Source organism: Anguilla anguilla, chromosome 10 (genome assembly GCF_013347855.1).
Source record: "Anguilla anguilla isolate fAngAng1 chromosome 10, fAngAng1.pri, whole genome shotgun sequence".
Taxonomy (NCBI): Eukaryota; Metazoa; Chordata; class Actinopteri; order Anguilliformes; family Anguillidae; genus Anguilla; species Anguilla anguilla.
This window is the reverse complement of record NC_049210.1, coordinates 21,107,330-21,133,919: the sequence shown is the minus strand read 5'-3', so window position 1 is coordinate 21,133,919 and position 26,590 is coordinate 21,107,330. Positions and strand designations below refer to the sequence as shown.

Sequence of the window (26,590 nt, the reverse complement as noted above, 5' to 3'; positions counted from 1 at the left end):
TTGAAGATGGAACACTTTTGTTGTTTCATATAATCAGGCAAATAGGATTTAGTCAAAATTTAGGATGTGGCCACTTTGAATTCAACTATTTAACTGTTATATTCCCTTATAACAGACTCCCCTTCTGTAAAACAAGCATGTAAATGCCGTACATGTATAAACATTTTTGAAAAAGTTACATTATTACTTCTAAACGTGATTATAACTAAAATCTCAAAATCTGATGATGGATAGAAATTTGAAGATTAAATGGGTGTGTTAAACATTGACAAACAAGATATGCCAATGAGAAACATAAATATATATCATGGACTCATGTATGAACATAGGGTCACTTTTTACAATTAACTATACAGAAGAAATTAAATACTTAATTAAAGTCTCCAGCTTCAGCCCAATAAAACAAATGAAAAGAGGTTAAAAAAAAATATGTCAGAATGAAGCACAACAAAGGAACTACAACAAACCTAAAAAATAAACACACCTTTTACCTCCTGCAACTCCAAATTCTACTCAGACTCAACTCAAAAACTCCCCTTTCAAGCATCATATAAATACTTCACCTAGCAGGGGTTATTGGAGCGAATTCTTGTGCAGTGCTGAGCTAAGGCACTGAAGGGTTTGGGTTCATTTTGGCAAGGACTGGGCGGTAATTCTGACTTTTAACTCCAAAGCAGCGGAATGCAGAGCTAAGCACCATGATCTTGTTATCAAAAGGTTCTCTGTTTAAGCCTATCTGAAGGAAACCAAACAGGAATAAGTTTGAAGGCAATTAATCTTATTAGCTATTAAATACCTACACCAAACATAAAATTCACTCCTACTTTTGAAAATAGAGGGGATGTATGTACATAATAATTGTCCATCCAGTAGTGAAATATCAGTTTACAGGCAAAGAATATCACTACCATATGACAGGGCTAATCATGACAACAGCCATTACTGAAAAGGGAACTAAGAAGTTAAGTTTATATCTTCAATTGAATGCCTTGAAGGGCATTCAAACCAAAAATGGGCAGTAATGACACTGTGGTGAATGTGGCTATGCCGGACATGCGTTCTGGGCCGTCCTTTGCATTCTGATGTTATTTCAGAGAAGTAATAAAACGTTTTAGAGATAATGGACATCAGAACAGCCTACTTGTGCTTGCATACAAGGCCTTTAGAGTGTTTTAATTGGCTATGGAATTCTCTTTGATGTTTGGGAAGGGAAGAGAGAGGACACAGACAAAAGCTGGTGATCAGGCTAAGAACAACAGGGCACTCTCTAGCAGTGGAAGATTATAGGAACTGTGAACCCATATCAAAACATACTGTTCTCATAATAAAAAACAGGATTGTGATTGTGCAGGAGAGTTGTCACAAGAAAAGAGGTTCAGACAGAACACTGGCGACCCAATAATGTCATTTTTTGTATGAGAGAGAGCATTATTTTGGGTAAGTACAACTGAGAATAAGTCTATATTGTAATAATTCAGCGATTTTTCTATTTCACATTGATTGTTCTCCTACGAAGTATTGCCTTCAAGTACAGAACATAACTTGAAGAAATCCAGTGAACACCTATTTGTACTGTATAAATTGATTATATGTAAATTGTACCCATAAAGCTGATTGCAATACAAATAAACGTAATCAATAAACTGGTATAACTAGTCGATGCTGACCCCTGCCCTGAAAAATTCCAAAAACAAGAACCAAATAAGCATAGACTGGGGTGATTAATGAGTCCAAAAACTGTTCCATGAGCTTATGAAATGGACAGCCTTGTGGTCAATGGGAAGACTATGTCTGTGCTGAGGAAGGGAATGTGAAGATAAAACAAGTGTGTGTGTGTGTGTGTGTGTGTGTGCGTTTGTATGTTGGTATGTTGGTATGTATGTATGTATGCATGCTCTGGCAGTAGAAAGTAAGTATCTTTACACTGAGAGTCTAAAAAGACATTGGTGCACAGTTGAAAGTATCACAAAAATGTTTGTATGACAGTTCATATTTAATGAGTTACTAAATATGTCCAGCACTACCCCTTCCAAAGAGAAAGGAAAATTATTTATTTAATTCATTAATTATTTTGCTATTTTTTAAGTTTTGAACTCAAGCTTAAATGGTTTTGTTGGAGGAGGATCTGTTAATGTCAGGGAGGGGTGTGTGTCAACGGATTATTTCCATGGTTACCAGCAAGCAACCACAAAATCTGCCTCACAATTTGAAAACCGCGTTTCCTGGTTCTTTTTCTGAGAAGCAGGGAAACTAAACTAAAATAAGACTGCAGACTTTTTGCCATGTTTTCTTTAAAATCCAGATAAATGTTTTAGTTCTGAAAAACCTCAGCAACAGTGTGGTAGTCAGCTAATTTCCCCCACTTTATACCTGAGCCTGCATAACTTTCTAAAAACGGACGCACAGACCCGAGAACAGTAGTTTGTGTTGATTTTGTCACTTTTCCAGGGCGCAAATGGTTTAATTTCAGCGCATGAGCGAGCGTGTCCGGCAGAGTAAGCGTCTGTGTGGTGTTTTGGGGCGACTGCTTTACATCGCTTCTCAAATTTGAGTCGTGTCAGCCGTTTTCTGCCACGACTCCACCCACACTCTCTAGTGTAAACACAGCCTACAAGCAGGCCAGGCACCCTTTCTGAGGTGGAGGCTGAACCACACTAGGCCGCTGGTGTCACAGACAGGCGGCATTCAGCAAAGAATGGAAAATCTCACACGCACGGCGATGTCCTCACGGTCTCTAGGTGCTGGGTAACAAACAAGATAAAGGCATAAAGCCTGCCACGACCCTAAAACCAGGGCCCAAAGTTAACATTCCATTCCTGTCGCTAGCAACACTTGGTCAACACTCGCTGTCTGGAAAACGGGCAGTTATGTGACCTGAGTGTAAGCAAAGCTCATGCAGGGCAGTGTGGAATCATGGGAAATCAAGTCTGAGGTCAGGTGGAAATGTTGGTTCTCAAGGAGTCTCTCACCTCACAGTCGAGACCCAAACCAACAGGTCAGTTCTGTGAGAGGTGGCCAGAGATCTATTATTTTGTACAAGAAACATGCAAGAAACAAAATAATAAAGAATGGCATGTCCATTCGAGAGAAAAAACCAGCATTAACATATACAAAAGCCTCAGTGTTCTCAGCATTTATCTGTATATATCAGCCTTCTACTCCACTAAACAGTCTGATACGCAACTGAATGGCTGCTCAGATCTTACAAAAAACTCCTAGCTGAGGAGGGTGAAGCCAAAATTTAAGGATATGAAGCCGTTTCAGTTCAAAGGCTCTGGAACAGTCTACCTGAGGAAATCAGAGCAGCCAAGTCTTTGTCATCTTTTCAATCTTTTAAAAAGTCACTTTCATGAGCTTGCTTTTAACTGTGACTCACCTCTCTATTTTTTGTTCTACATATCCTTGTATGATTTATCAGCCCTGATGTATTCATCATCCTCAGTTTTTTATTGTATGTATGCATACATGTATGTATGCACAATATGTACAGTGAGCTTCATAAAGAGATGGGAAAAAAAAATGTTTTTTCTAATTTATTTTAGATATTTGCATATTCTCATCTTTTATTAAAGGGTATTTCTATACACTTTGGTTTCACCATGTAGAAATTACAGAATGTTTCCAAGTTATCCAGGAAAGGATCAATTGTCATTATTACATACAGTATATTACATTAACAGCTGGCATTGGGAAACACTCTGGAGTTATAGGTTGAGCAACAGCATATATACGGATATACCCCCCACCGCCCCACTACTGTGATTAGCCAATGAATGCAATTACTCTAGCACTACACAGGCTGTTCATTCCTTTCTAAAATTCTCATATTTCTTACCCCAACAGGCCTCAGGGGCTTTCTGTTTAGTTTTTTTCAGTTTTTTTGTCTTTTGTGATTCCATCTGTTACACAAACAAAAAAAAATCTGACTGATTGAATTATTGGGTAAGTGAAATTAAAGTTAAAACCAGGGATGAATGTAAATGCTTACAGCTGTGTTTACATCTACCAGAGTCCCGCCCCCATAGTGTGTTTTCTGGCTCCAAGACCCGCCCCCAGACACTGCCCCTCCTCCTCCCCAGAGGCCAGACTTTGGTGATAGAAGATTTACCAGCTTCTGGATCTCCATACTCAGCTGGCAGCAGTACATTTCTGAGACAATCAACCCTGTAATTGCAAGCCTGTAGCCTTGGGAAGTGAAAGGGAGTTGGGGGGGGGGGGGGGGGGGGGGGGGGGGGGGGGTGTCCCTGATGAACTCCCTCATTGTGCAATAATGTGGGGGTGGAGCTACATATAAAGCACCTTCCACTGCAATGGCAGATTTTCAGCATGGCTTTAGAAATATACATTTCATTTCACTGTGCTCCACTGTGCTCCAAATCCTGTCTCTCTCCATCTCTCTTCAAACCAAGGCTTCACAATCCTGTTCCTGGAGATCTACCGTCCAGTTATTTTTTTATTTCACCCCTAACTGGGTACACCTGATTTGACTAATTTAGCAGCACAATGAGATCTCTCACTGTGGAATGAGGTGTGCATTGTTAGGTTTGGAGTGGAAGGTGGATCTCCAGGAACAGGGTAGGGAACCACTGCTTTAAACCTTGTCCTCCTGTTGATACCCAACCATGCTACCCATCCCCCGGTTCTAGACTCCTAAAACTGGGCAGTTATTCCAAGCTAAATTTAGAGGGATGCTAGGCTCGTTGCCAGGGAAACCAGCAGATGGCCCTTGGAAAAGCTGGAAAAAAAGCTACACCTCTTCCGCATGTTACCTCAATGTCTCAGTCTCTCACTCTGAACATTGCGGCAGTCCTTTTGTAAGCAAGGTGTGTGTGTGTGTGTGTATGTGAGAGTGGTCAAATAATTAGCCAATTTCATTCGTCATTACTGCAATTAGCTAATTCTGAGAAATATTATGCCTAGCCATTATGACATGTATTTTTTAAAAATATTGCGCGTTGTGCACCCACCTATGTAGGCGCATATTACTATCTTAATAATGTGCCCTTAAAATAACAGTAAAATACTGCACCAAGACCAGGTTTTTGTTGGTCAATCACGCAATCGCTTTTCGCTGCCTCAAGGTAGCAATGTGCCAACAATGCGCCTGACCACACCTCATTTTAAGACCATGGGCGCTCAGTTGGGCGCAAGTACATTTGCTATTTAAACAACGTGGGCGCTGGACGGGAAAATGACAACTGCGTCGGTCTGAAACTAGCAAAGACACTTGCGCTGCGCTTGGCGCCGCTTTGCGCCGGGTGTAAGACAGAGCGCAATATGTTCTGATATTAGCCTCAAAGCCACGCCATTTTATCCCAGCTCCAATGAGAGAGCTGGGGCAGAGACTCGCTTAAGAGGCTGATCAACATTCACTTGAACAAAGAAAGCAGTAAGGGCCTGGAGTACGCTTTGTCTACATGGCGAGAGGAAAGCTGAGGGAAAATAACGCAGCACTGAGTCAAATGCACACCGACATGGGCTGAGGAACAGAAAGTGTGGGCAAATGTGGGAAAAAGTGTGTATTGTGTATTGTGTGTGTGTGTGCATGTGCGTGTGTGTGTGTATGTGCGTATGTGTGTGTGTATGTGTGTGTGCGTGTGTGTGTGTCTGCGGGTGTGTATGTGTGTGTGCGTGAGTGTGTGTGTGTGTGCGTGTGTGTGTGTGTGTGTGTGTGCGTGTGTGTGTGTCTGCGGGTGTGTATGTGTGTGTGCGTGAGTGTGTATTTGTGTGTGTGTGTGTACGTGCGTGTGCGTGTGCATGTGTATGTGTGTGTGCGTGTGTATGTATTGTCCTCAGAATGTGAGCTTTTTCTTTGCCTGCTGTCAGAAATCTGCGGTGCCCTCTAGTGCCGGTGTCAGAGGGGTGATTGTGACAATGTTTGAGTCAACAACCTTCGCCATTGCAGAGCTCTCTCTCTCTTTTTCTATTCCCTTCCTGTTTGCCGTTTACACAGAAGCACTCAAGACAGAATAAAACAAACCCTCTCCGTTCCTCCAATACAAACACCACCCACCTACTCTTTTAGAGAGAGAGAGAGAGACAGAGAGAGAAAGAGAAAGAGAAAGGGTAAAGGGCAATGTCTAAGAAGTGTCTGTTAAGTGTTTTAGTAAGAGAACAGCTCTAACTGTCTGGAGGCAATAAATATTCTCAAGGTTTGTGTTATTGAACTGTAGTGGGTTGTTTACGTGTAAAGAAAGCAAACAAAGAACAAGCGTTCCCAGTACGCAGCTGTTGCGGAGGTCAGTTTGGACTCTCACTGATTCACTACAACGTACACACACGCACACATGCACACACACAGTCGTATATGTGTCCACACACACACGTACACACACATACGTTGGAGATTCAAAATCTGGAATCGTGCACGTGTGAAATCCTCTTCAAGGGTTTAAGCAGAAGCACCTGTGCTATCGGCAGTCGGCGGGTGTAGCGGGAGGGAGGGGGGGGTTGGAGGAAGCTCTGCTGAGAAGGCCGTCTGACACGTATGCAAAGACACGAATAACGGCGGCCAAACCGCTGCTGCTTCGCTGCCGCGCGTAACTGCAGAGCCAGCTGGCCCGCTACGCGCTGCGCTGAGCTGAGCTACGCGCCCCGCCTGAGCTCGCTCTCCCGCGGCGGCCCCCACCCGGACCTGCCGTCCCGTCTACCGCCACCTCCCCCGCTGCGAACGCCTCGCTCTGCTCCCTCTCCCGCCACAGAGGAGCCCTGCCTCTGGGTCGCCCTGCAAAGGCGCCGCTGCCTCCCCAGCCTCCTCCCTCGGGCAGCCGGAGAGCCGGCAGACCACCGTTAACTCCCCTCCCCCCTCTTCCCCTCTCCTCTCCCTCTCCCTCTAAACTCCCCCATTCTCTCTCTCTCTCTCTGGTTCCTACCTGGAGTGGAGCCTCTTGCTGGCCAGGTCCTGGTCCACACCATTAGTGGACAGAGCCATGTGCTGGTGCTAATCCCAGCCTCGCTGCGCCACGATCCCGGTCGCTCGAGTGTGAAGCAGTTGCCGGAGCTGAGGAAGTGAGGTACTGAGCAAACAAACCACAAAGCTGGGGCCCCTCCCCCGACCGTGACATCATAGCTCTGTGTGCGCAGGCAGAGCCTCTGCCGGAGATGGGCTGTGCATGCACTTTCTCTCTTGTGCTCTCTCTCTCTCTCTCTCTCTCTCTCTCGCTCTCCCTTGTGCTCCTTCTCAGTCTCTCTTTTGTTTCTCTGTAGCTCTCTTCTTTCCTCCCGCTGTTTTTCTGCTTTACCCTTTCTCTTACTCTCTCATTTTTTCTCTCAGCTCTCTCCCTCTCTTTAGTTCTTTTCCATATTCCCTGTTTTTCTCTCTCTTCCTATTTAAAATGCACAGATGGATTTTTGGTTTCTGTGCATTTTGATTAACCCCATAGTTCTGAAATTTCACAGAATTTTGTTTTCCATTTTCCTACTCTGCAGTCATTCATATTTCAAAAAACGTCTGTCCTTCAATCTTTTTCCCATAAGGTTTAAGTTAAGTGAATACAACATGATTGCTCTTGCAAACGCAATATTACAATGTGCTCCTACTTAGATAAATGTGCATTTCACATCCAAACACATCATGTTGAGTGAGCATGTTAGCACAAATTCTACTCAGGTTTCTGTGTGGAGTTTATATGGTCAGGTTGCTGAGTGGAGTTGGTGTGGTCAGGTTACTGTTAGGTTTACATGCAAACTGTCTGATCTTTTTCAGCAGTTGAAGGCTTGTTGTCAAGAGACAGCTCCAGACTGTGCCTATTCACGACCAATGAATATGGTACACCAGGCAGATTTCCTGGGTCAGCTGTGTAATTGGCTGTAGTTCGTAAAGCCCTAAGTGAAGGGCATTTCTCCCCTTCACTGTGAAGCTGTGTGAGTTCATGAGCTGAGAAGCACGATATATGCAACCCATCAGTAAGTGCCCTTTGAATCTGGAGAAAATTTTCTGGGCTTGCAATTCCAGGCATTCAAAAAAATACATAATAAACCAGCCTGAAATATCTGGAGGATCCCATCTATTTAGACCTGTAATGTAATATAATGTAACCTCTAATTTTTATAATGAGATTCATGTAACTCTGCTTACAGTATGATTCCTCCTTCTGATGGCTACCAGACCATTCTTGGGGTAAAACGGAAAATCTCTGACCAATTCTGGGGAGTATTTGGGGCAAAACGAGGGGCAGCTAATTCCAGGGTGCACTCAGAAATATAAATTCCAAACTGTTAAATTATATCGTCTACCAAAACGCATATTTATTTCTCCCACACAGAAGCGGAACACCGAGTTCTGTGGCTTCCTCTCATTGGCTCTGGTCCATGGCACCCGGACAATCCGCAGGGCTGCTCTTTGTAGTCAGCTGACACAGCTGCATACACACACACATTTATATTCCCTGGTTGCCGTGGGGACTCTTAATAGCTACACCGTGCTCTTAGGGCTGGCGATAAAGGGACCGTAACATCATTTCCCAATGTTATTTTTTTAAACAACAGTTGCAGAATTGAATTCACTGTACAGCACCATCTTAGGAGTTACTTAAGTGCACAGCTAATCAAATCTGGACCTGCATTTTTCTAAATATCATACAATATTGCAGGGTAACTCCAACTGGACCTTGGGGCCCTTCTGTTTATGCGAATGTTTTTGCTGCAGTCTGTTGATTAGAGAAGTTGATTAAAAAAACGTGATTAAGTTATTTCCTATTCTTTCCCCTTGAGCGTTTTAACAAAATATTGGTTTCAATTTGCTTTGCTTGCTTTTGTTTTGGGCTTTTATCATTCCACAAATGTTTTAGTTTCAGTGACCAAGTGTCCACATTTTCAGAAATTATGACCACAATGGCTTTTAAACACCAGCAAATTTAGAATTTCATTACTGGAAATTCTTACCTTTTCTAAAGGAATTATTTGACATATCACTTATTAAATGTCTTGGTTCGCTTCCTATCTTCCTATCTTGTAGATAGGTCCTACCAGGTCACCTGGATGTGGTCTGCCTCTGCTCCTCATCCCCTTGTTACAGGAGTACCACAGGGATCTGTACTGGGTCCTCTGCAGTTCTCCATATACACCAAATATATTGGTTCAGTTATTAATTCGCACGGCTTCTCCTATCACTGTTATGCAGACGACACTCTACTCTTCTTCTATTTCCCCCCCTCTGCCTCCCAGGTTGATGATCTTCCTGCCTGGCTGACATCTCAACCTGGATAGCCAGCCACAATCTGAAGCTCAATCTCAACAAAGCCGAGCTGTTGTTCTTCCCATACAAGACCTCCCTACTACATGAGCTCTCAATAACGGTTGATGGCACCACAGTGACTGCCTCTTACTCTGCAAAGAGCCTGGGGGTGGTCCTGGATGACCAGCTGGACCTCAAGGAGCACATCGACAACATCACGGTCCTGCAGATTCCTTCTGACCCAGGAGGATTCGACCATACCTGACTACGCACTCCACCCAGCGGCTTGTCCAGGCTATGGTGATCTTCCGCCTTGATTACTGCAACTCCCTCCTTGCAAGCTTACCAGCTTGTGCCATACAGCCACTACAGATGATTCAAAATGCTGCTGCCTGACTCATCTTCAACCTTCCCAAATTCTCCCACGTCACTCCTCTGCTGAAGGTCGCTGCCAGGGTCAGGTTCAAATCCTGACCGTTGCCTAAACTGCAGCCAATAGGACAGCCCCCATCTATTTGCAGGACATGATTCGATTCTATACACCTGCTCGACCACTCCGCTCTGCAGCAGCAGGGTGCTTTGCACCCCCTCCCATCCAAGTAAAGGGATCACAGAGCTTCTCCACCCTAGCTCCCTAGTGGTAGAACGAACTCCCTGTCCCTCTTCAAACCTCTCCCTTATTACCCATCTTCCGCCGTGGTCTGAAGACGCATGTCTTCAGACTCTACCTGGACTAACTGCTACCACTCTGTGAATCATTTCACTTTAAATCCCTCCTTTCATGACACTTGGGTTACATGTACCCACATTCCAGTACTTTTTGTAATTTGTATTTGTCCTAATATTGTAGCTTGTTCTTCTCCCTAGTTTGGCTTGGCATAAGGTCAGAATAATGTGTTCTTGGCTATAAATAGCTGTACAAAATGAGTATTGTACCTTATTGAACCTGTGCTTTGTAGTTGTCCAATGGCTATGATATGCACTTTTGTACGTTGCTTTGGATAAAAGCATCTGCTAAATAAATGTAATATAAAATGTAATGTAAATTAAATGACATTCCAGAGAATTGTGTTTCCAACTTTGTAGCAACAGTTTGGGGAAGGTCCTTTCCTGTTCAACATTGCCCCAGTGCACAAAGCAAGGTTAATAAAGAAGTGGTTTGTCGAGTTTGGTGTGGAAAAACTTGACTGGCCAACACAGGGCCCTGACCTCAACCCCATCGAACACCTTTGGGATGAACTGGAATGCCAACTGCGGCCTTATTGCTGTCACTGCAAAACCTGTTGCCCTCAGAAAAAAAGGTTGCTTCCTTCTGCTTCCTTTCAGTTCCAGAACTGGTGTCACATGTAACATGCGTAACTAGGTGGTTATTCATGTAGGATCTGGTTTGGACAGTCTTACTGTTAGTAGCCTGCTGAGTAAAGCACTGAAAGCATGGTAGTTATCTAAAGCAAAGCACTGTCAGTTAAGTAGTCAGCTAAAGCAAGTGAACTGTAGAAAGGTCTTCATGGCAGGCCTAGCGCAAATATGGAGCTGGCAGTGCAGCAATACACTGCAGTGTATAATAATAATTGAAACCACAATTATGGTAAATGGACTGCATTTATATAGCGCTTTTATCCAAAGCGCTTTACAATTGATGCCTCTCATTCACACACACACCAACGGTGAAAGGCTGCCAATCAGCTTGTTGGGAGCAATTAGGGGTTAGGTGTCTTGCTCAGGGACACTTTGACACACCCAGGGCGGGGGGATCAAACCCTCTGAACTGCCAGACAACCGCTCTTACCTCCTGAGCTATGTCGCCCAAATTATAACTGGTGTAACATTACACAAGTACGAGATTTCTGCGATATAAATTGAGCTGAATTTAACATGTCTTTATCACTCGCAAATTAACTTAGCAGCTAGCTATATCTACAGAGACCTTGTTAGCTAGCTGCATAGCTAATACAGCTACGTACAGGCTTAGTGATCGAATGTACAAGTAACTTGTATATACGCATGTGTAAAACAATGTACTGAAGTTTAAATCATGTGCATTGTCCAATAAGGGATTGACTGGAACTAACCGGAAGTGAAAGGCAACTGTTTTTTGGCAGGAGGCAACAGGTTTTTCAGTGACATCGTCCAACATCAGTGGCCAACCTCACTAATGCTTTTTTGGTTGAATAGTGGCAAATCCCCACGGCCATGTAACAAAATCTAGTGCCCAGAGTGGAGCCTGTTATAGTAGCAAAGGGGGACCAACTCCATATTAATGCCCATGGTTTTGGAATGAGATGTTCAACAAGTACATATGGATGTGATATTCAGGTGTTCACATACCTTTGGCCATGTAGTGTACCTTGTGTATTTTATATATGTTCAGTTTCCAGATTACATGTGTTAAGAAGCCCCCTCCCATAATTTCTTCCAGAACAGACTGTGCCAGATTTCATCAGAACACATTTACTGATGTTCCTGCACTGAATTTTGATATTTCATCTGGATCACCATATTTGTGGTATTTGTGAGATTTATTCCACTGATACCATTTTGAGTCAATTTTTTTTGTCACTGAAAAGTAATATGTATTTGTAAGGTGTACATCAATACTTACACTATATGACCAAACGTTTCTGGACACACCCCTTGGTCTGGGACTGTTTTTCATGTTTTGGGCTAGGCCCCTCAGTTCCAGTGAAGACTAATCTTAATGCTACAGCATACAACCACATTCTAGATGATTCTGTGCTTCACTAACAGTTTGGGGAAGGCCCTTGTTCCTGTTTCAGCATGACATTGCCCTGGACACACCGTGAGGTCCATATAAAAATGGTTTTGTTGAGAACAATATGGAAGAACTTGACTGGCTTGCACAGAGCCCTGACCTCAACCCCGTCCAACATGTTTGGGATCAATTGTTGGGATCAACTCGAGCCAGGCCTATTTACCCAATCAGTGCCCAACCTCATTAAGTCTCTCCTGGATTAATGGAAGTAAATCCATACAACAGTGCTCCAACATCCAGTATAAAGCCTTCACAGAGTGGAGGTTGTTAGCAAAGGGTGGAACTCCATATTAATGCTCATAATTTTGGACGAGATGTTGGATGCCAGGTGTACATACTTTTGGCTATGTAGTGTATTTTTAAATGTGTTTGGAAGTTTCACAGGGAGAGTAATGCTTTAACTTGCTCTTCCTCTATATCTTCCTCTATACGTTTTATAGCCTGGATGGCCGGACTTTCAGAAGGGAAACAGCACAACACATGCTGTGTTTAAACTCTATCATGTGTGCTGTTAATGGTACAACACATGGACAGACGTTAGAGAAACTATGCATCTAAAAACAAATGACAAAACCTCAAACTGTACAGTTATCGCTCAAAATTTGAAATGGAATTATTATTATTGATTGAAAATTACAACACACAATTTTAGCCTGTCTAATACCGAAAACGTTTATAGACTATTTAAAGTGGGTTAATGCGAATTAGAAATATGTAGTGCAATCAGACCAAAGGCCTAAACACTCAAATTTAGCATAAAAACGTCAAATTCATACTTAATCTACAAAATGATAAACAATTGAACAAATGTACATTAAGAAACTGAAACAGGAATTCAACTTACAATTTAACCGGCATCTTGAATCAGCTGATGTGCGGTCCGTGGTCGCTGCGTTATGGTAAAGTCAGTTGTCCAACTGAGCCCTCTAGTGGTTTTGAAACGGGAAGGCCCCATCAGTAGTGGATTGAGTTTGTAAACCTTCGCGCCTCTGTGCTCCCCTTCATGGTTTTTAATAAACTATGTACGGGACGTATACCGAATGATGTCTATGGCCACATCCCAGAGCTAACACGACACGCACTGCATTGCAGGTAGGCCTATGGTCATCTACATACACACGCAGTCAAGCATGCGTGTGTTGTCAGCAGTCATTGAACACAGTTAATAACAAGGTGAGGAGTGCTCTTCAGAAATCCTTTCTCCAATTCTTTTTTCTCATCCATTTCCACGGTGAATTTATGTTTAGTAATCTTGTATTCCGTAGTTCTGCTTTGGCTTGGACTCATTAAGAGTACCCTCTACCTTGCCGTGGTTTCTGTGTCCATTCTAGATGCGCTGCTTGATGAGTTATTTCCATATTTTTATCCAATTACACTGTGAATGCCAATCCCATGCTGTAACTTGCCCTGTCTCTTTAAGTCTTGAAGCATAAGAGCACATTAAATGAATATACTACAATCATTCATCAAATGATTTCAAACTAAAACTATTGTAGATTAATTCATAATCACAAATGATTTTCATTCAAACAAAAAATAAAATTCTAACTTATACTAGCTAATAAAACAGCATGCAGAATCACTGCACATGTATTTTATTTTTCCAAGGCCTTCATTACATGTTAGCAACAGGGATTCACATCACTTAATACTTTTAGCATTACTCCATCTAGTGTCCCAATTAAGTATTGCATATACATTACAGCAAAGAGGGCATAACCATAATTAGGCCATAATTCCAAGTCACATGTCTTTCATATATTCCCATACCCGTGAGTGCCAGCCACGCCACGCGTTCTACGCTTGTTCACCGCTCACATCAGTTTATAGATTTCAATGGCACAGGAAACAGTATCAGAGTTCTTTAGAAATACAGAGTGCCTTTTGATATTTATGATACTTTGATGTTAGCAAGTAAAACTGTCACCAATAACTGTAACTAACTCAGTGCCTCAACTCTGGTTCTGAAGGCCAGGGTCTGTTGGCTTTCAGTGTTACACAGTGCTCATCTGACCAATAAAAGCAGCTGCCAACAAAGCTCAACTCACGTGGGCCCTTGTGTTTGAACTGGTTGCTAATGTTAAGGTTTAAAAACATTTTTTTTAAATATTGTATCCTACATCTCTGCAGAACCACCAGACAGTTGCATGGGACTAAATAAGAGTCAAAGAATTCATTTGAGCTAGTTTTTATTAACAGAGCACATACTACAGTGGGTAATATATTTCAAGAACTTTGCACAGCGCTGTGATTTTGACAGGAAAAAAGAAAACCAAAGCTATCATCATCTGCAATAGAAAAATAGTGTAGCTATAAAGTATAAATTAAGACTATTGCCTATTAAGACATTAGATACAAGAACTAATGAGGAACAATAAAAACATCAGCCATGACCAGTGGGGAAAAGGCCCTATAATTGAATAGATAACAAGATGAAGGCATCAAACCACTATTCAGGTATAGCTTACAGTAAGTAGAATTCTGCAGTCCAACATGAAATCATGGAGAATTTATGATGAATAATTTAGCATTGACAATAAAGCAACACTGAGATATATGCATTTGTGACGGGAATATATATATATATATATTGGTAGACTATACTGATATGGCAACAGAATATTCATATTTTGATTCAAAACATTTCTGCAAATGAGCTTTCCTTTGTCCCAGAAAACAGACAAAACAAATATTAATATATTTCACTTGCATTTTTCTAACTAAGCCATATCTTTTTAGAAATTAAATCTTGAGATAAAAACTTTAAAATATGCTAAAATCTAAATATGATCTAAGTTTTTCCATAATGGCACAATGCATTCCACTCCAAAGGGCCAGGAAAGAAACAATCTCTTAATATGTCCAAAAAACCTTCAGACAAACTCGCTTACCTCTTTAGAAAATATTCTTCCTCTGGCTCTTAAAAAGCAGCGTACAGTAATCAAACCGGCCCAATATGACACCTTTAAGGGGAGCGCATTGCACAAACTTGCCATGTCTGCTTATAAAAAGGCTGTAAATGTTTGTTGCTTTAAAAAAGAGGTACGGTGTTATCAGACTAGGGAATCAGTAGCTCTTTAAAGTGGATAACAACAGCAGTTGATTTTTCTTATGTACACTACACCCCACCCACCCCACCCCACAACCCTACATTTAAATACAGTTCTTCAAGACAACGTCCCAGGTTTAAAATATGTAGCTACTGTTCATGTATGTATAGATCAGCATACTTTAAATTCTCATCTTTTATCATCAATGTCTTGTAACAAACTGCATGCATAACTCATTTTAGAGTGTGTTTAACAGGCAATACAAGCACTAACAATTTGAGAGCTCGTCTATTTTCTAGTTTTTGATTTAAAAAAGCACCCCAGAAAGCTGACAGCGTGTTACTTGTACAATAATGTGACGTCACCTTCAAAATCCCTTCAGTGTCAAATTTCCAAAGACAAGTTGAGGAAGACACATACTACTCTTTACGTGGCTTTAAAATGAGTGATCTCCTGAGCTTTACACAATAAAAGGTAATGGTCTAGATCTGAGTAAATAACCATGACACAAACACTAGGCAATGAACGGAGTGTATACGCAAACAATTCAGTCCAACAATAGTACTTAACAGTCCATGATGAAATTATATTTGGTCATAAAAATCCCTTTATTATTTCTAGTAACCTGTTAATATTGCCCCATATGAATGCCATTAACCTGTAGTTACCATACAATGACAATATTATTACTATCGTTTATTTTTTACGAATAGGGACAATATTAATGCTAGTAACCATAATCATCAAAACAACAGACTTTTCTAGAAATGTTTGTACACAACAATTATCAGCAGCTAATTCATATCTAATATGAAATTGGTTACATAACAACACGTTATCTCGTCCTCTCAGCAGATAGTTCAGCGTATTCAGACACGTCCTACCGCCTACACGTTTCTGCCCGAGAAAGTCGCCAAAAACGTAATTCGCGGACGTGTTAAAGTCTTTCCGCCGAACGCGATGTCACCTGGTCAAACCCTGAACACCTCGAAATGCGTCCCGCTGGCTTTTCCCGCTGTCCCCCGGCACCTATCCCAGCATGCACGTCCAAAGTTTGAAGCCAGTATGAATTGGTATTAACACAAAGTGTGTCACACGGACATATTAGAAGTCTCATATCTTGATCGTTATGCAAGCTATTAAAATCCGCCCCCACCCCCAAGTAAGCTGTTCAGCCACTGGCTGTTCCTCAGAGAGCAATGGGACATACTGTAGAGACTGAGAGTTTGGGAAACAGAGGAACCGCAATGCTGGTGGTGTAGCCAACACCACAGACTGAGGAGTTGCGCAAAATGAGCCAGAGACTGGAGTCCCGTCTCAAACAGAATCCTGCATTTCCTAATATTGAATTTGAGCAGCCATGTTTTTCTTTGGCATATTACTGAGTGTAAGTAAAGTCTGCACCCTAATGATGGTCAGTTGTGTATTACAGTTAAGTTTTAAAGTAGGAAAATGAGAGAGGTTGTCAAGGAAGACTGTCAGGAAAAGGTTACTTCTTCCCCAAAATAAGAAATATAAATATAAATAAATGAATGCGTGCAACAACTCATTTGTGCGGTTGTAGAAAAGAGTTGTGGTTACAATAACAAAAGCAAACTGTGAGAAGTAAATAATGCTTCACTGAGTAAAACTAACATGGTCGCGATCCAGCTCCCGAACCACAGGTTGAACCACCAGCGACCAGTCAACTTGCTCGCCCCAGAACTCACCACCAGCCTGAATAGAATGCAGTCTAGGGGACTTTAAGTCTTTCAGTGTGGAAAAATAATACAGTCAGACTGTAGAGGAACTCCGACTGACGAGCTGAATGTAGGTCACAGCGGGGGAACCACCTCCACTCGATCCACAGATCGAATTTCCAATAGCAACGGACACAGAGGGAAAGAGAAGGCCGAGGTTAAAAACGTCAAGGCGCGTGTTCGCGTCCGGAGCGCACGCGTAACTTCGAGCTCTCCCTCCGGCCTGAAGACGACTGGAGCCGAAAAGCTGAAGAGATGGCAAAGAGATGGCAACCTCCGCTTTAGACAGCTCGGCCTACGATACAAGACGGTTCTCTAAGCAAGAAAACGAACAAAAAAGAAGTTCTTGAGGAGAGGACGGCCTCTGTGTGTCTACACCCTCATTTCCCGCCGTGTGAGGAGGGGCAGCGTTTAGGTTCAGCAGGTCTTGTTCGGGAGGTCTGTCTGCGTGGTGCGTTCAGGCCATGTTCGATTTGAGGAAGATGAGCTTGTTGGCCTCCTCCGGCCTGACCTGCCGCCTGTGCTTCATGGCGAGGGTCTGCTGGCAGACGGCCACGCACTCGCTCCGCGTGCCCACGGCGGGCACCGCCAGCAGCCACAGCGCCAGGCGGGCCAGCTTGGGGAACTTCTCCGTCACCGAGCTCCAGTACTGGAGGAGGTCGGGCGCCGTGTGGAAGGTGGGCTCGGCCAGGTACTGGAAGAGCTCCTTCCTCACCTTGGGCTCGTCCGCCCCGGGCGCCCACGCGGCGGCCCCGCCCTCCAGCCGCGCCCTCTTCCTCACCGCGGGTCCCTCGCCGGCCCCGGCCCCGTCTTCCCCGGCCCTGCCGGCCGCCCCGCCCCCGCCTCCGCCCCCGCTCCCGCCCCCGCCCGCCTCCCTCATCTCGCCCGCCGCCTCGCACACCTTGGCGACGAGCTCGTCGTGCTGGTGGGCGGGCGCGGGCCGCAGCTTCAGCTGGGGGTCCAGGACCATGGCCACCTGGTGGGGGCGCTCCACCCTCAGGTTCTCCTTCAGCGCCTCCAGGAAGTAGTGGCAGAGCCGGCCCCCGGCCCCCGCCTCCCCGGCCTTGGAGGTGTAGAGCTTCTCCAGCCGCAGGTAGGCGGGCAGCACCAGCGGGAGGGTGGGCCGGCGCTCGCTGCTCAGCTCCAGGACGGCCTGCCGCAGCGGGGCCAGCAGGGAGGCCAGGGTGCCCAGCAGGGGCTTGTTGAGCCCCTGCAGCAGGGGCGCCGCCCGCTTGCCCCGCCCCAGCGCCTCGCACACCTGCTCCATCCGCTCGTGCACCAGCAGCAGCGTCTCGGCGCCCTCGTCCCAGCAGGGCGGGGGCGCGACGGGCTCCTCCGCCCCGTCCCGCGTCAGCCCGGCCACCGCCGCCAGGTCCCGGCAGGCGGCCATCAGCTCGCCCAGCTCCTGCAGCCCCCGCGCCTGCAGGCTCCGCCTCCCCAGCACGGCCTGCACCACGGCGCCCAGCGAGCAGCCGGCGCAGCGCAGGCAGGCCCCCGCCCGCCCGCAGAAGGGCCCGCCCGACGCCCGGGGCTCCGTCACGTAGACGGTGCGGATCTCGGACATGACGAACTCGGACAGGACGTTCTGGACCCACTGGTGCACGTGCTCGCCCGCCTCCCTCGGGTCGGCCTCCTTCACCCCCAGGACGTAGCGCCTGACGCGGGGGCCCTCCGCCTGGTAGGCCGTCAGCACGTGGCAGGTGTCCGGGCCCAGCGAGTGGGCGTGGCAGGTGACGGCGATGCCCAGCGAGGAGCTGGAGCCCAGGGCGCAGGTCACCTTCACCTTCACCTGGTTGTACATGCGCGGCAGCTGCCGGAGGGCCAGCTGGCCCACGTCCCCCAGGGCGTCTCGCAGGGAGTAGGCCCCGTGCCGCGCCCCCGTGTCCACCAGGGTCTGCGCCAGCTTCAGGAATTCCTTCCCGTTCAGGACGTTCAGCGCCCCCAGGTCCGCGCACATCACCCTTAGCAACCGATCCGCCACTTGCTGCCGATCCTTCTCTGGGAGGATACTGCTGACTGTATCGATAAGGGGGGAAGAGAAACGCACACCATACTCAAAAAAACTTAGTCAGGGGGGATAGTTAACAAGTCACAGAAAAAACCCTCAACACAATCCCTGAAAAAACATGGCGCAGGGGATCAGTCCATCGGTATAACATCTTTTAAACTCAGACTCTTAAAATTCTTAAAAATGTAATCAGCTTACAATTTACATACCATACTGCATTTTTATAGCGTGGTATGTACAATGAAAGCTGATTACATCATGCGGAACAAAGGCATGTGCTGAAAGATGAACGGGGTAGGTAACGTAATGTGACAGTGAATAATAAGGCCAGATACACCACAGGTTTTAGCGAGCGGAAATGGTGTTAGCTCCAGCAAAACGATTATTTCTACCATTTTCACATATTTAGGACAGTCGTTTGCATGTCCGAACATCGCTTTACGTGTGCTAAAATCTCCAGCAGATCTAGCCTTAAGCCCAGGCATCCGTGAAAAGATATTAACAGGGTGGATACTCACGGTTAGTAGCGTGATTCCTCTGGGCAGGGGGGGTGGGAGCAGGGGTGGGGGTGATGGTGGGGGTGATAGCGGGGGCCTGGGTGGCAGCGGGAGCGGGAGCGGGAGCGGGAGCGGGGGCAGGGGCAGGGGCTGGAGCTGGAGTAGCCGTAGGGGTGGGAGTTGAGGTAGGGGTAGCCGATATTTTGGTGGGATCCACGTTGATGTGGTTTTCGTTGTCAGCTGTGGACACACAAAAAAAACACAAAAAAAACTGTGTCAGAAAACAGCCTGCGTTGCGTAAAGAAGCAGCATGTAGCCGGTGTGAGGAAAGCTATTCCAGGCGGGGCTTCGCCTGGCTTCGCCGTGTGAAAGAAAGCTGCAGACTAGCACATTTTATCGCCCCTTTAGTGCAGTCAGCTATTCCAATTACCTGTCAGGGCTGCAGGATTATGGACAGCAGCTCCACGTATAATGTTATGCCCACACAGCTCAGCTGATTAGCATTCTGCTCAGGTATTACCCCTTGCATTTCTTTAGGCATACTAAAAAAAGAAGATATAACCAGCCGTGCCCTTCAAAGACGGGACTTTTTACGGTAAGGATCATTTAGTTACGACATGAGCTTTCTCCTTGAGTCCGCCCTGCGCTGGTGTACTTTGGTGTTACGCAGAGTTTTGACTGCCGTCCGGGATTTGGCCGCCCGTATCCGTCGGTGGCGTGGCGTGGCGCGGTAGCTACGCCTGTAACCGCGCTGGCGCGCCGCCGCCGCGCCGCCGCCGCCCGGCACTCACCCGCGTGCGACTGCATGTGCTCCAGCAGGTTGTTGTAGAACTGAAACTGGATCCCGCACGCTCCGCAGGTGTAGGGCTCTGAAACGCAGGGGGGGACAGGTTCCGCTCAGTGACCCGCTCCATCGGGGGGTCCCTACCCTGCAGCCGACAGCCTGTTCTTTTCACTCCGAAAATCAGCGACAAATTTAGACCCAATAAACCAGGCAAGGGGAGTCGACTGTGTAACAAACTGGTCAATTACTTGCTGAGTAATAGCAGGAGCAAAGTTTGGCACCAGGGTTCCTGCAGGTTTCTCCTACTTTGCAGCCCGGACATTTCCCCCAAACTCATTTAAACGTGATACAGAATAGTCATCGCAACATAGAAGTGACTTCCTTATCCAATAAATTTTTAAGACCCTATCAAAATCATATTTAAGACCTTTTAAGACTTTTTAAGGCCTAAAATTCTGATGATTAAATTTAAGACTTTTTAAGATCCCGCAGGAACCCTGGCTCAACTTGCCACCTAATCATCCCCCAGTTTAATTGGTTAAAAATTGTTCTCCCTCTCCACCTCAACTGATGTGTCGTTAGAAAGCTGGCACAAAATGGCTGCCGTGCATCACCCAGGTGGGTGCCACATATTGGTGGTGGCTGAGGCGAGTTTCCACCTTATGACTGTAAAGCACATTGACTGTGAGAAAAGCGATATATAAAAGTAAAGAATTGTTATTATTATACATTTTTGTGGAACAGGCAATGGGCTTGTTATTCCTGGTATGTTGCTATGCTGATTCAAGGAAGGTCAATTCCTCTTGATGGCTCGTTCTAATCCGCGTGCCCTTTATGTAAGCCAATCAAAATGCTAAATAAATATGTGGATCTACTCACAGCTCTGAAGACAAGAAAACCAAGCAAAAATAAAAAACTAAATTTGTGATACAGATGATAGAAAGAAGGTCAACTTACTCTGCACCACAGGAAATGAACCAGGCACCATGGGTTTTTTAGTCCCTGAGAAAAAAAGACGCTGTGATTACAGAAGGGAACAACAGCTGCAGGGACCAAGAGTTCATGAGTCCTCAATCTTTCACCCTTCACCTTCCTGTCTCTCCATTTACCCCCTAACTCTTTTCTCATTCCTCTCTTTCACTTATTTATCAGTGCAACGCTTTCTCTTCTCTAGACAGCCTTTCTCACTTAATGGATGGGAAGCAGCAGAGCACTCTGGTAGGATTTCCACTTGTGTGGGCACATCTATTACATGAATTACGGGCGGTGTTCTTAAAATACACCCTGTGGGGTTTTCAGACGGATAGTACATGTAAATAAAACAGCAGACCAAAAACAAACACAGAAACTTTTCATTACCAAAAACAAAATTCCAACCATAATGACCTCTGAGGAAAAAAAAAAAAGAGCAAAAAGGCTCACCGCTAGTGTGCTGTGAGCTGTTAGTCTCCCCCACAGAAGTCTGAATTTTCCCCTCCATCTTCCGACAGAAAGCACCCTCTGAGTCAGAACACAGAGGACTGTGAAAGTGCGCACTACCGATTGCGTTACAGCATGCAGGGCAAATTATAACAACATGAAATAGGTATGAATGGACATCATACAAAGTCCAATTGTGTGTACCGAAGCCCAGGGTGCACAGCATGGACATTCTGGGGCTGATAGTAATAACTGAAAACTGACTGGCCCTACTGCCCATCTATGGCACACATGCAAACTGGAACCAAGTTTCCACATCCACGGAAGAAGTAGAGAGCGCAGACGTCAACTTCAACTAGTTTGAAGTTAAGTTCACTTTATCGTTAAGCTGAACCCATGGGTCTATGTAGCTGCTGAGGCATGTGCAGCTCACTGGCACTCCTCATATTGATAAGTGAAGTTCGTTTTTCGCTGTCATCGCCCAATTCTGATATGACTCCGACAGTATCATGCATCCCTAATTGAAACTAAAACTTGCGCAAAGAACAAGTGCCATTAGTCAGACTTTCTGAAAAACCATTCAGATTAGATAAAATGACAGGATCAAGAGTGAATGTTTCTGAATTTAACATCCTGGCTATCAGTGGTAACTTCCTGTATCGCCGATGCTGAACTGGAGCATTTTTGTACTGCTGTTGTGCCTATGCCACACTAAAACTGCTTTCACATGACAAAAATAAAATGCTGCGTTCAACGCAAAAAAAACGAGTTCAACGAGTAAAGTGGTGACTGCACAAGCAAAGTCGAGTGCCGCCAGTTGTTGAAACTTGACGTCATCCATCCAGGAAGGCAGTAGGTTCAGAAAACTGTAACAAGTGGTGATAGTAGTTGGTTAGGCTAGATTGTAAACTCGCTTCATGAAACTGAAAATCCTGGGTTTTCCCCAAAATGTACTTCCATGATTACATCTGCCTGCATCACACAAAGCTGTAAATGTAAATTGGACACGCTATGAAAGCTCAGGTTCAAACAAGGTCAACATTTTGAACTTTGAGGATCGCAATTCGGCGTCAATTCTGAGTTGTGCGCCACGCCAAGCTTAGCGTAGTGCACAACTGTTTCCACCATGTTGAGCATTTTGACGCTATCCAAGCAGCTTAAGTTACTCATCAGTAAGAGTTTGACTCCAGCTGCCATTAATGCTTAGCCAATTAGCTGTAAGGAGGATGAACTGGCACCAAGAGCAAGAGCCTTTTGGGATTCAGTCACATCAGCTGTCTCATTTTTACCTTTAGATGGGATGACAATAATATAGATATGATCTAAGCTACCAGTATTATCTTGCCAATTTTACTGTGAAACATTATGATAATATTGTAATATAATCTAAGCTAACAACAACCAGCTTAAAAAGAGTTCTGTGACATGGTTTTGTTAACAGAGGTCCAGGGGAGTCTGTGGGTAGAGAAAGCTTATGTGCCACTCATTTACTATTTATACAACATCAAAAAAAGATGGGGGCCAAGATTGCCTGGGTCGGCTGCAGCATGCTTACCCAGAGTTTAATACTCAGGTTTAAACCCTAGAGCAAATTTGTGAAATAAGGATTAGCCATTCCATTTGTAATGCAGTTCTGGGGATTTAAACTCCAGCTAAGCATGCTGCAGTCATAGACTGTAAAACAAATATGGGCAAAGTGACTGTGACATCACCCATTGACTATCCATGGGCCTGTGATAATTACTGAAACCGCGTATTGAAACCAGGAAAGAGCAATTTTCGTGCTGCCATGATGTACAAATTGGAGCCAGAGACTGCGCAGTAGGGCTGGGTCTGTGTCACCCATTAAGCATTTAAGATACAGGACCCCCACAGAGTGACGTGTAGTGACTCGGCAGTGACACAAACTGTCCCCGATTCATCCATAAAATATAAAAATATTGTCCAAATGACACAATAGCTTAACAAATGGTGAGACATTAGACAAATATGGGAGACATTAGACAAAGAAAAAACATGTTCTTGTGGCAAAAATGATTGACTTCCTATTTTGACCGTATTGGTACCATGACACTGAAATGGGTAGCAAAAAGACCTCTACTGGAGCCAACCGCACTGGTGCTAGTGAGCAACGTCCTTCAGCAAGACCAGGAAGTGAGCTTCAAAAACGATGCCTATTTTTGGCTGCTTGGCTACAACTGACCCCCTCTGGTTAACTTGCTTTGAAAATAACTAACGGTACTACCCCTTTCTGCTGAATGTCTCTTCATCACACTCACACTCAGTGTTGATAATGTTCAATCTGAGTGAATTTAAACACTATACAGCTGCCTCATGTCCCTACACTTCCTCTGACCTATTTATAAGACAGAGACAAACTTTAAATAGACTGTAATGACAAGCACTTCAGCCCATATTTAAAAAGACACTCAGGCAGAGGAAGAGAGGGGGGAGAAGAGAGATAAAAAAACAGTATGTGATAGAAAGAGAACAAATATCCCAAAAAGAAAGAGACAAATAAATTGATGGCACAGCTATTTTGTATGAGTTACTGCATGGAAACTAACACTTGTGGGCATGAACTGTTGTATCTTTGACAGATTTAATGTCACTTTGTTTTCTTTTTTATTTAAAAAAATTGTCCATCTATTTCAGTGACCGCTAAGAGTGTTGAAGAGATTTTCTACACAAAACTAAATAAATTTTGCATAGTTCACATACAGGCACTAATCTAACTGTGCTGGTCCCTAGCACACAGGCACTAACTTAATTGTGCTAATGTTAATGCACACAGGCACAAATCTAACTGTGCTAACACTGACTGCACACAAGCACTAATCTGACTGTGCTGTCAGTCAAACTGTGGTATCATGGTGCTTTTACCTGTTTGGTTGTGTCCTGATTTTGGGTGCCCTGATTTGGGGGTAACATGTTTACTGACGTCCGCGCTACGTTGTTGTGAACGAGGAGACTGCATGTCACGGAGCGAACGATCTGCACAAAAAAAAAAAAAAAACAGATTCACTCAATTTACATTCTCAAAGCATTATACTTCAATTAATTTACATAATCCAGGTCTGTTGCTAAAATCCGAAACGTAGCGACAGATGCCTCAGCTTGGACACCTACTTATGGGGGTGTGAAGGGCCACATGCTCCTGGTAGGGGTTGAAGTATTTGTACTGCTTCCCACAGTACTCGCACACATAGCTCCCAGTTTCTGTGGAGAGACAAAGCAGTTCATAACGACAGGCTTTCTGGGGGAAAAAAATTACCTATGAATGTATTTCAATTGTTTTTCAGATTGAACTACAAAGCATACTTTACATAAACATGCCATCATTTCATTGCAATAGAGGTTACATTATCATTTAAACTAAACAACAAATTAAGAGACTGGAATAATGAGAATCAGCAATGCCTGCTCGATGTTGCATTACACAATAATCGTTTAATTCTATGTAGCCTGTGTGTCAGGTTCACAGCTATAGCCAAGACACCATGCACCTGCAGAACTATACTCGCCAGGTTTAGGTTTATATTATATCCAGAAACCCCATTAACAAAAAACCCAACCGATCAGCAAAAACGATTAACCATCTGCACCAATCTAAATAAAGCTTTCCGACTTATTTTTTTCCCCAGTTTGATTCGCATGTGTGTTAAAACAGCCGGCCGGAAATTCCCTGCTGGAATATTCCCAAGGAAACCCACCGGGGACCTTCCAGGGGTCGTGAGGAATACGAGCCGGCCCGGGGATGGAGATCATTTTACATTATGGGAACATGCAGGCATTTTCAATATTGTCTGTATCTGTAATTACACCATTAATAACCTTCCCTGGACAAGGAGTTCAGATGTCTGCACTGTGTTTTACAGCCTCTTAACAAATCGAGGTGCACACAAACCCAACATGCTGGTAACCACAGGAGCAAGGCAGAACTAGAGTAAACCACAAGGAGATACAGAACCCACACGTGATGCTTCCATTGTGTGGCAACACTTCAACCACACCGGTCTTTGAAAGGAAACTCTTCATTTGACTTTATAATAACACTCCTAACAAAGGCACCTAGAAAGCACCAGGACTGAGATAACTTTATACAAACAAGAATTAAGGCTTCACAGACTGAGTAAATACTGGAGGAACTACAAATGGCGTCCAAAATTCAGGAAACTGTTATACTGGATATCAGGGAATGCCCTAAGGGCTATACACGTCTAAGAGAGTCCGTTTGTGAATGTCTTTCACAGACACTGTTGGCTGTGTTTGTGTGATGTAATCCCAAAGATAACGTCCTTAAATTTCAGTACAAAATCACAATGCATGGACTCCATTTCCAGCACTGACACCGGAGGAGAACAAAAATCACATCCTGGCAAGCCAGTGTTTATAAATCCTATGAACAGCTGTAAAAATATACTTCCTTTATCCACTACAGTTCACAGCTTCCCGTTCACACCCCAATATCTGCTTGTAGCAGTAGTAGTGAACAGGCCCTTACTTGGTCCGATTTTCTGGAAGGGCTCCACCTGCTCTTCATCTTTCTGGTCATCCACTGGTATGACAACCTGGTCATAGGGGTCTGGGAGGGAATTTAAATAGAAAGAGATCAAGGAAACAGACAGGAAGTGGCCCAGGAGACAGACAGGAAGAGGTTGAGACAGGATGAGGAGAGGGACGCAGTAAGCAGACAGTAAGACAGATAGAAAGAGGCTAGGGAAACAGGAGAATAGGGATATATACAGGAATAGGTCAGAGAAAGAGACAGGAAGTCAGGGGTAGAGACCAGGTAAGAACACAGGGTTCTAGACTTTTTCCAGTGAAAGAGGAAGCCAATCGAAAGTTGTAGAAACCCATATGGATTATTGAGCTATAGAAAGGAGTGGGTGGGTACCATCAACAGCGTGCAGATCCCGATGCTCCTGAAAGCAGCTGTAGTACTTGTACTTCTTTCCACAGATATCACAGGCATATCGGAAACTGCCTACAATGAAATAGAAAAACAGAGAATGCACAACTGTCTGAAGTCTGTATCCTGCTAATGAACATAGCTTATAGCCTGGGGTCTCCTTAGCCCTTTTATGATGGTATTCATATTTGGGAATACCCTAAGTTTGAAATAAACATTGTCTTTCATACTCA

The 26,590-nt window shown here is 44.5% G+C and overlaps 2 protein-coding genes across 4 annotated transcripts in view; both read right to left on the bottom strand.

Annotated features, from left to right (window-relative positions):
• LOC118206476 (G-protein-signaling modulator 1-like) overlaps positions 1 to 7,073 on the bottom strand; it is a 42,546-nt gene extending 35,473 nt beyond the window's left edge. Inside the window, exon 1 of the mRNA XM_035379249.1 lies at positions 6,873 to 7,073. Coding sequence (XP_035235140.1) covers positions 6,873 to 6,931 — 59 coding nt within the window. The 5' untranslated portion in view covers positions 6,932 to 7,073. The remainder of the gene's footprint in view (positions 1 to 6,872) is intronic.
• A 7,047-nt stretch (positions 7,074 to 14,120) lies between these two features.
• Positions 14,121 to 26,590, bottom strand: part of LOC118206579 (zinc finger protein 618-like) — a 28,605-nt gene continuing 16,135 nt past the window's right edge. For 2 of the 3 annotated variants that reach the window (XM_035379420.1, XM_035379421.1), the window contains exons 5-13: positions 26,343 to 26,432; positions 25,950 to 26,030; positions 24,575 to 24,664; positions 24,329 to 24,439; positions 21,449 to 21,526; positions 20,984 to 21,028; positions 20,034 to 20,111; positions 19,264 to 19,482; positions 14,121 to 18,753 (exon numbers count right to left, since the gene is read on the bottom strand). In XM_035379420.1, the coding sequence (XP_035235311.1) occupies positions 17,195 to 18,753; positions 19,264 to 19,482; positions 20,034 to 20,111; positions 20,984 to 21,028; positions 21,449 to 21,526; positions 24,329 to 24,439; positions 24,575 to 24,664; positions 25,950 to 26,030; positions 26,343 to 26,432 (2,351 nt within the window). In that variant the 3' untranslated portion in view covers positions 14,121 to 17,194. The remainder of the gene's footprint in view (positions 18,754 to 19,263; positions 19,483 to 20,033; positions 20,112 to 20,983; positions 21,029 to 21,448; positions 21,527 to 24,328; positions 24,440 to 24,574; positions 24,665 to 25,949; positions 26,031 to 26,342; positions 26,433 to 26,590) is intronic. The other variant, XM_035379423.1, reaches the window with a different exon arrangement.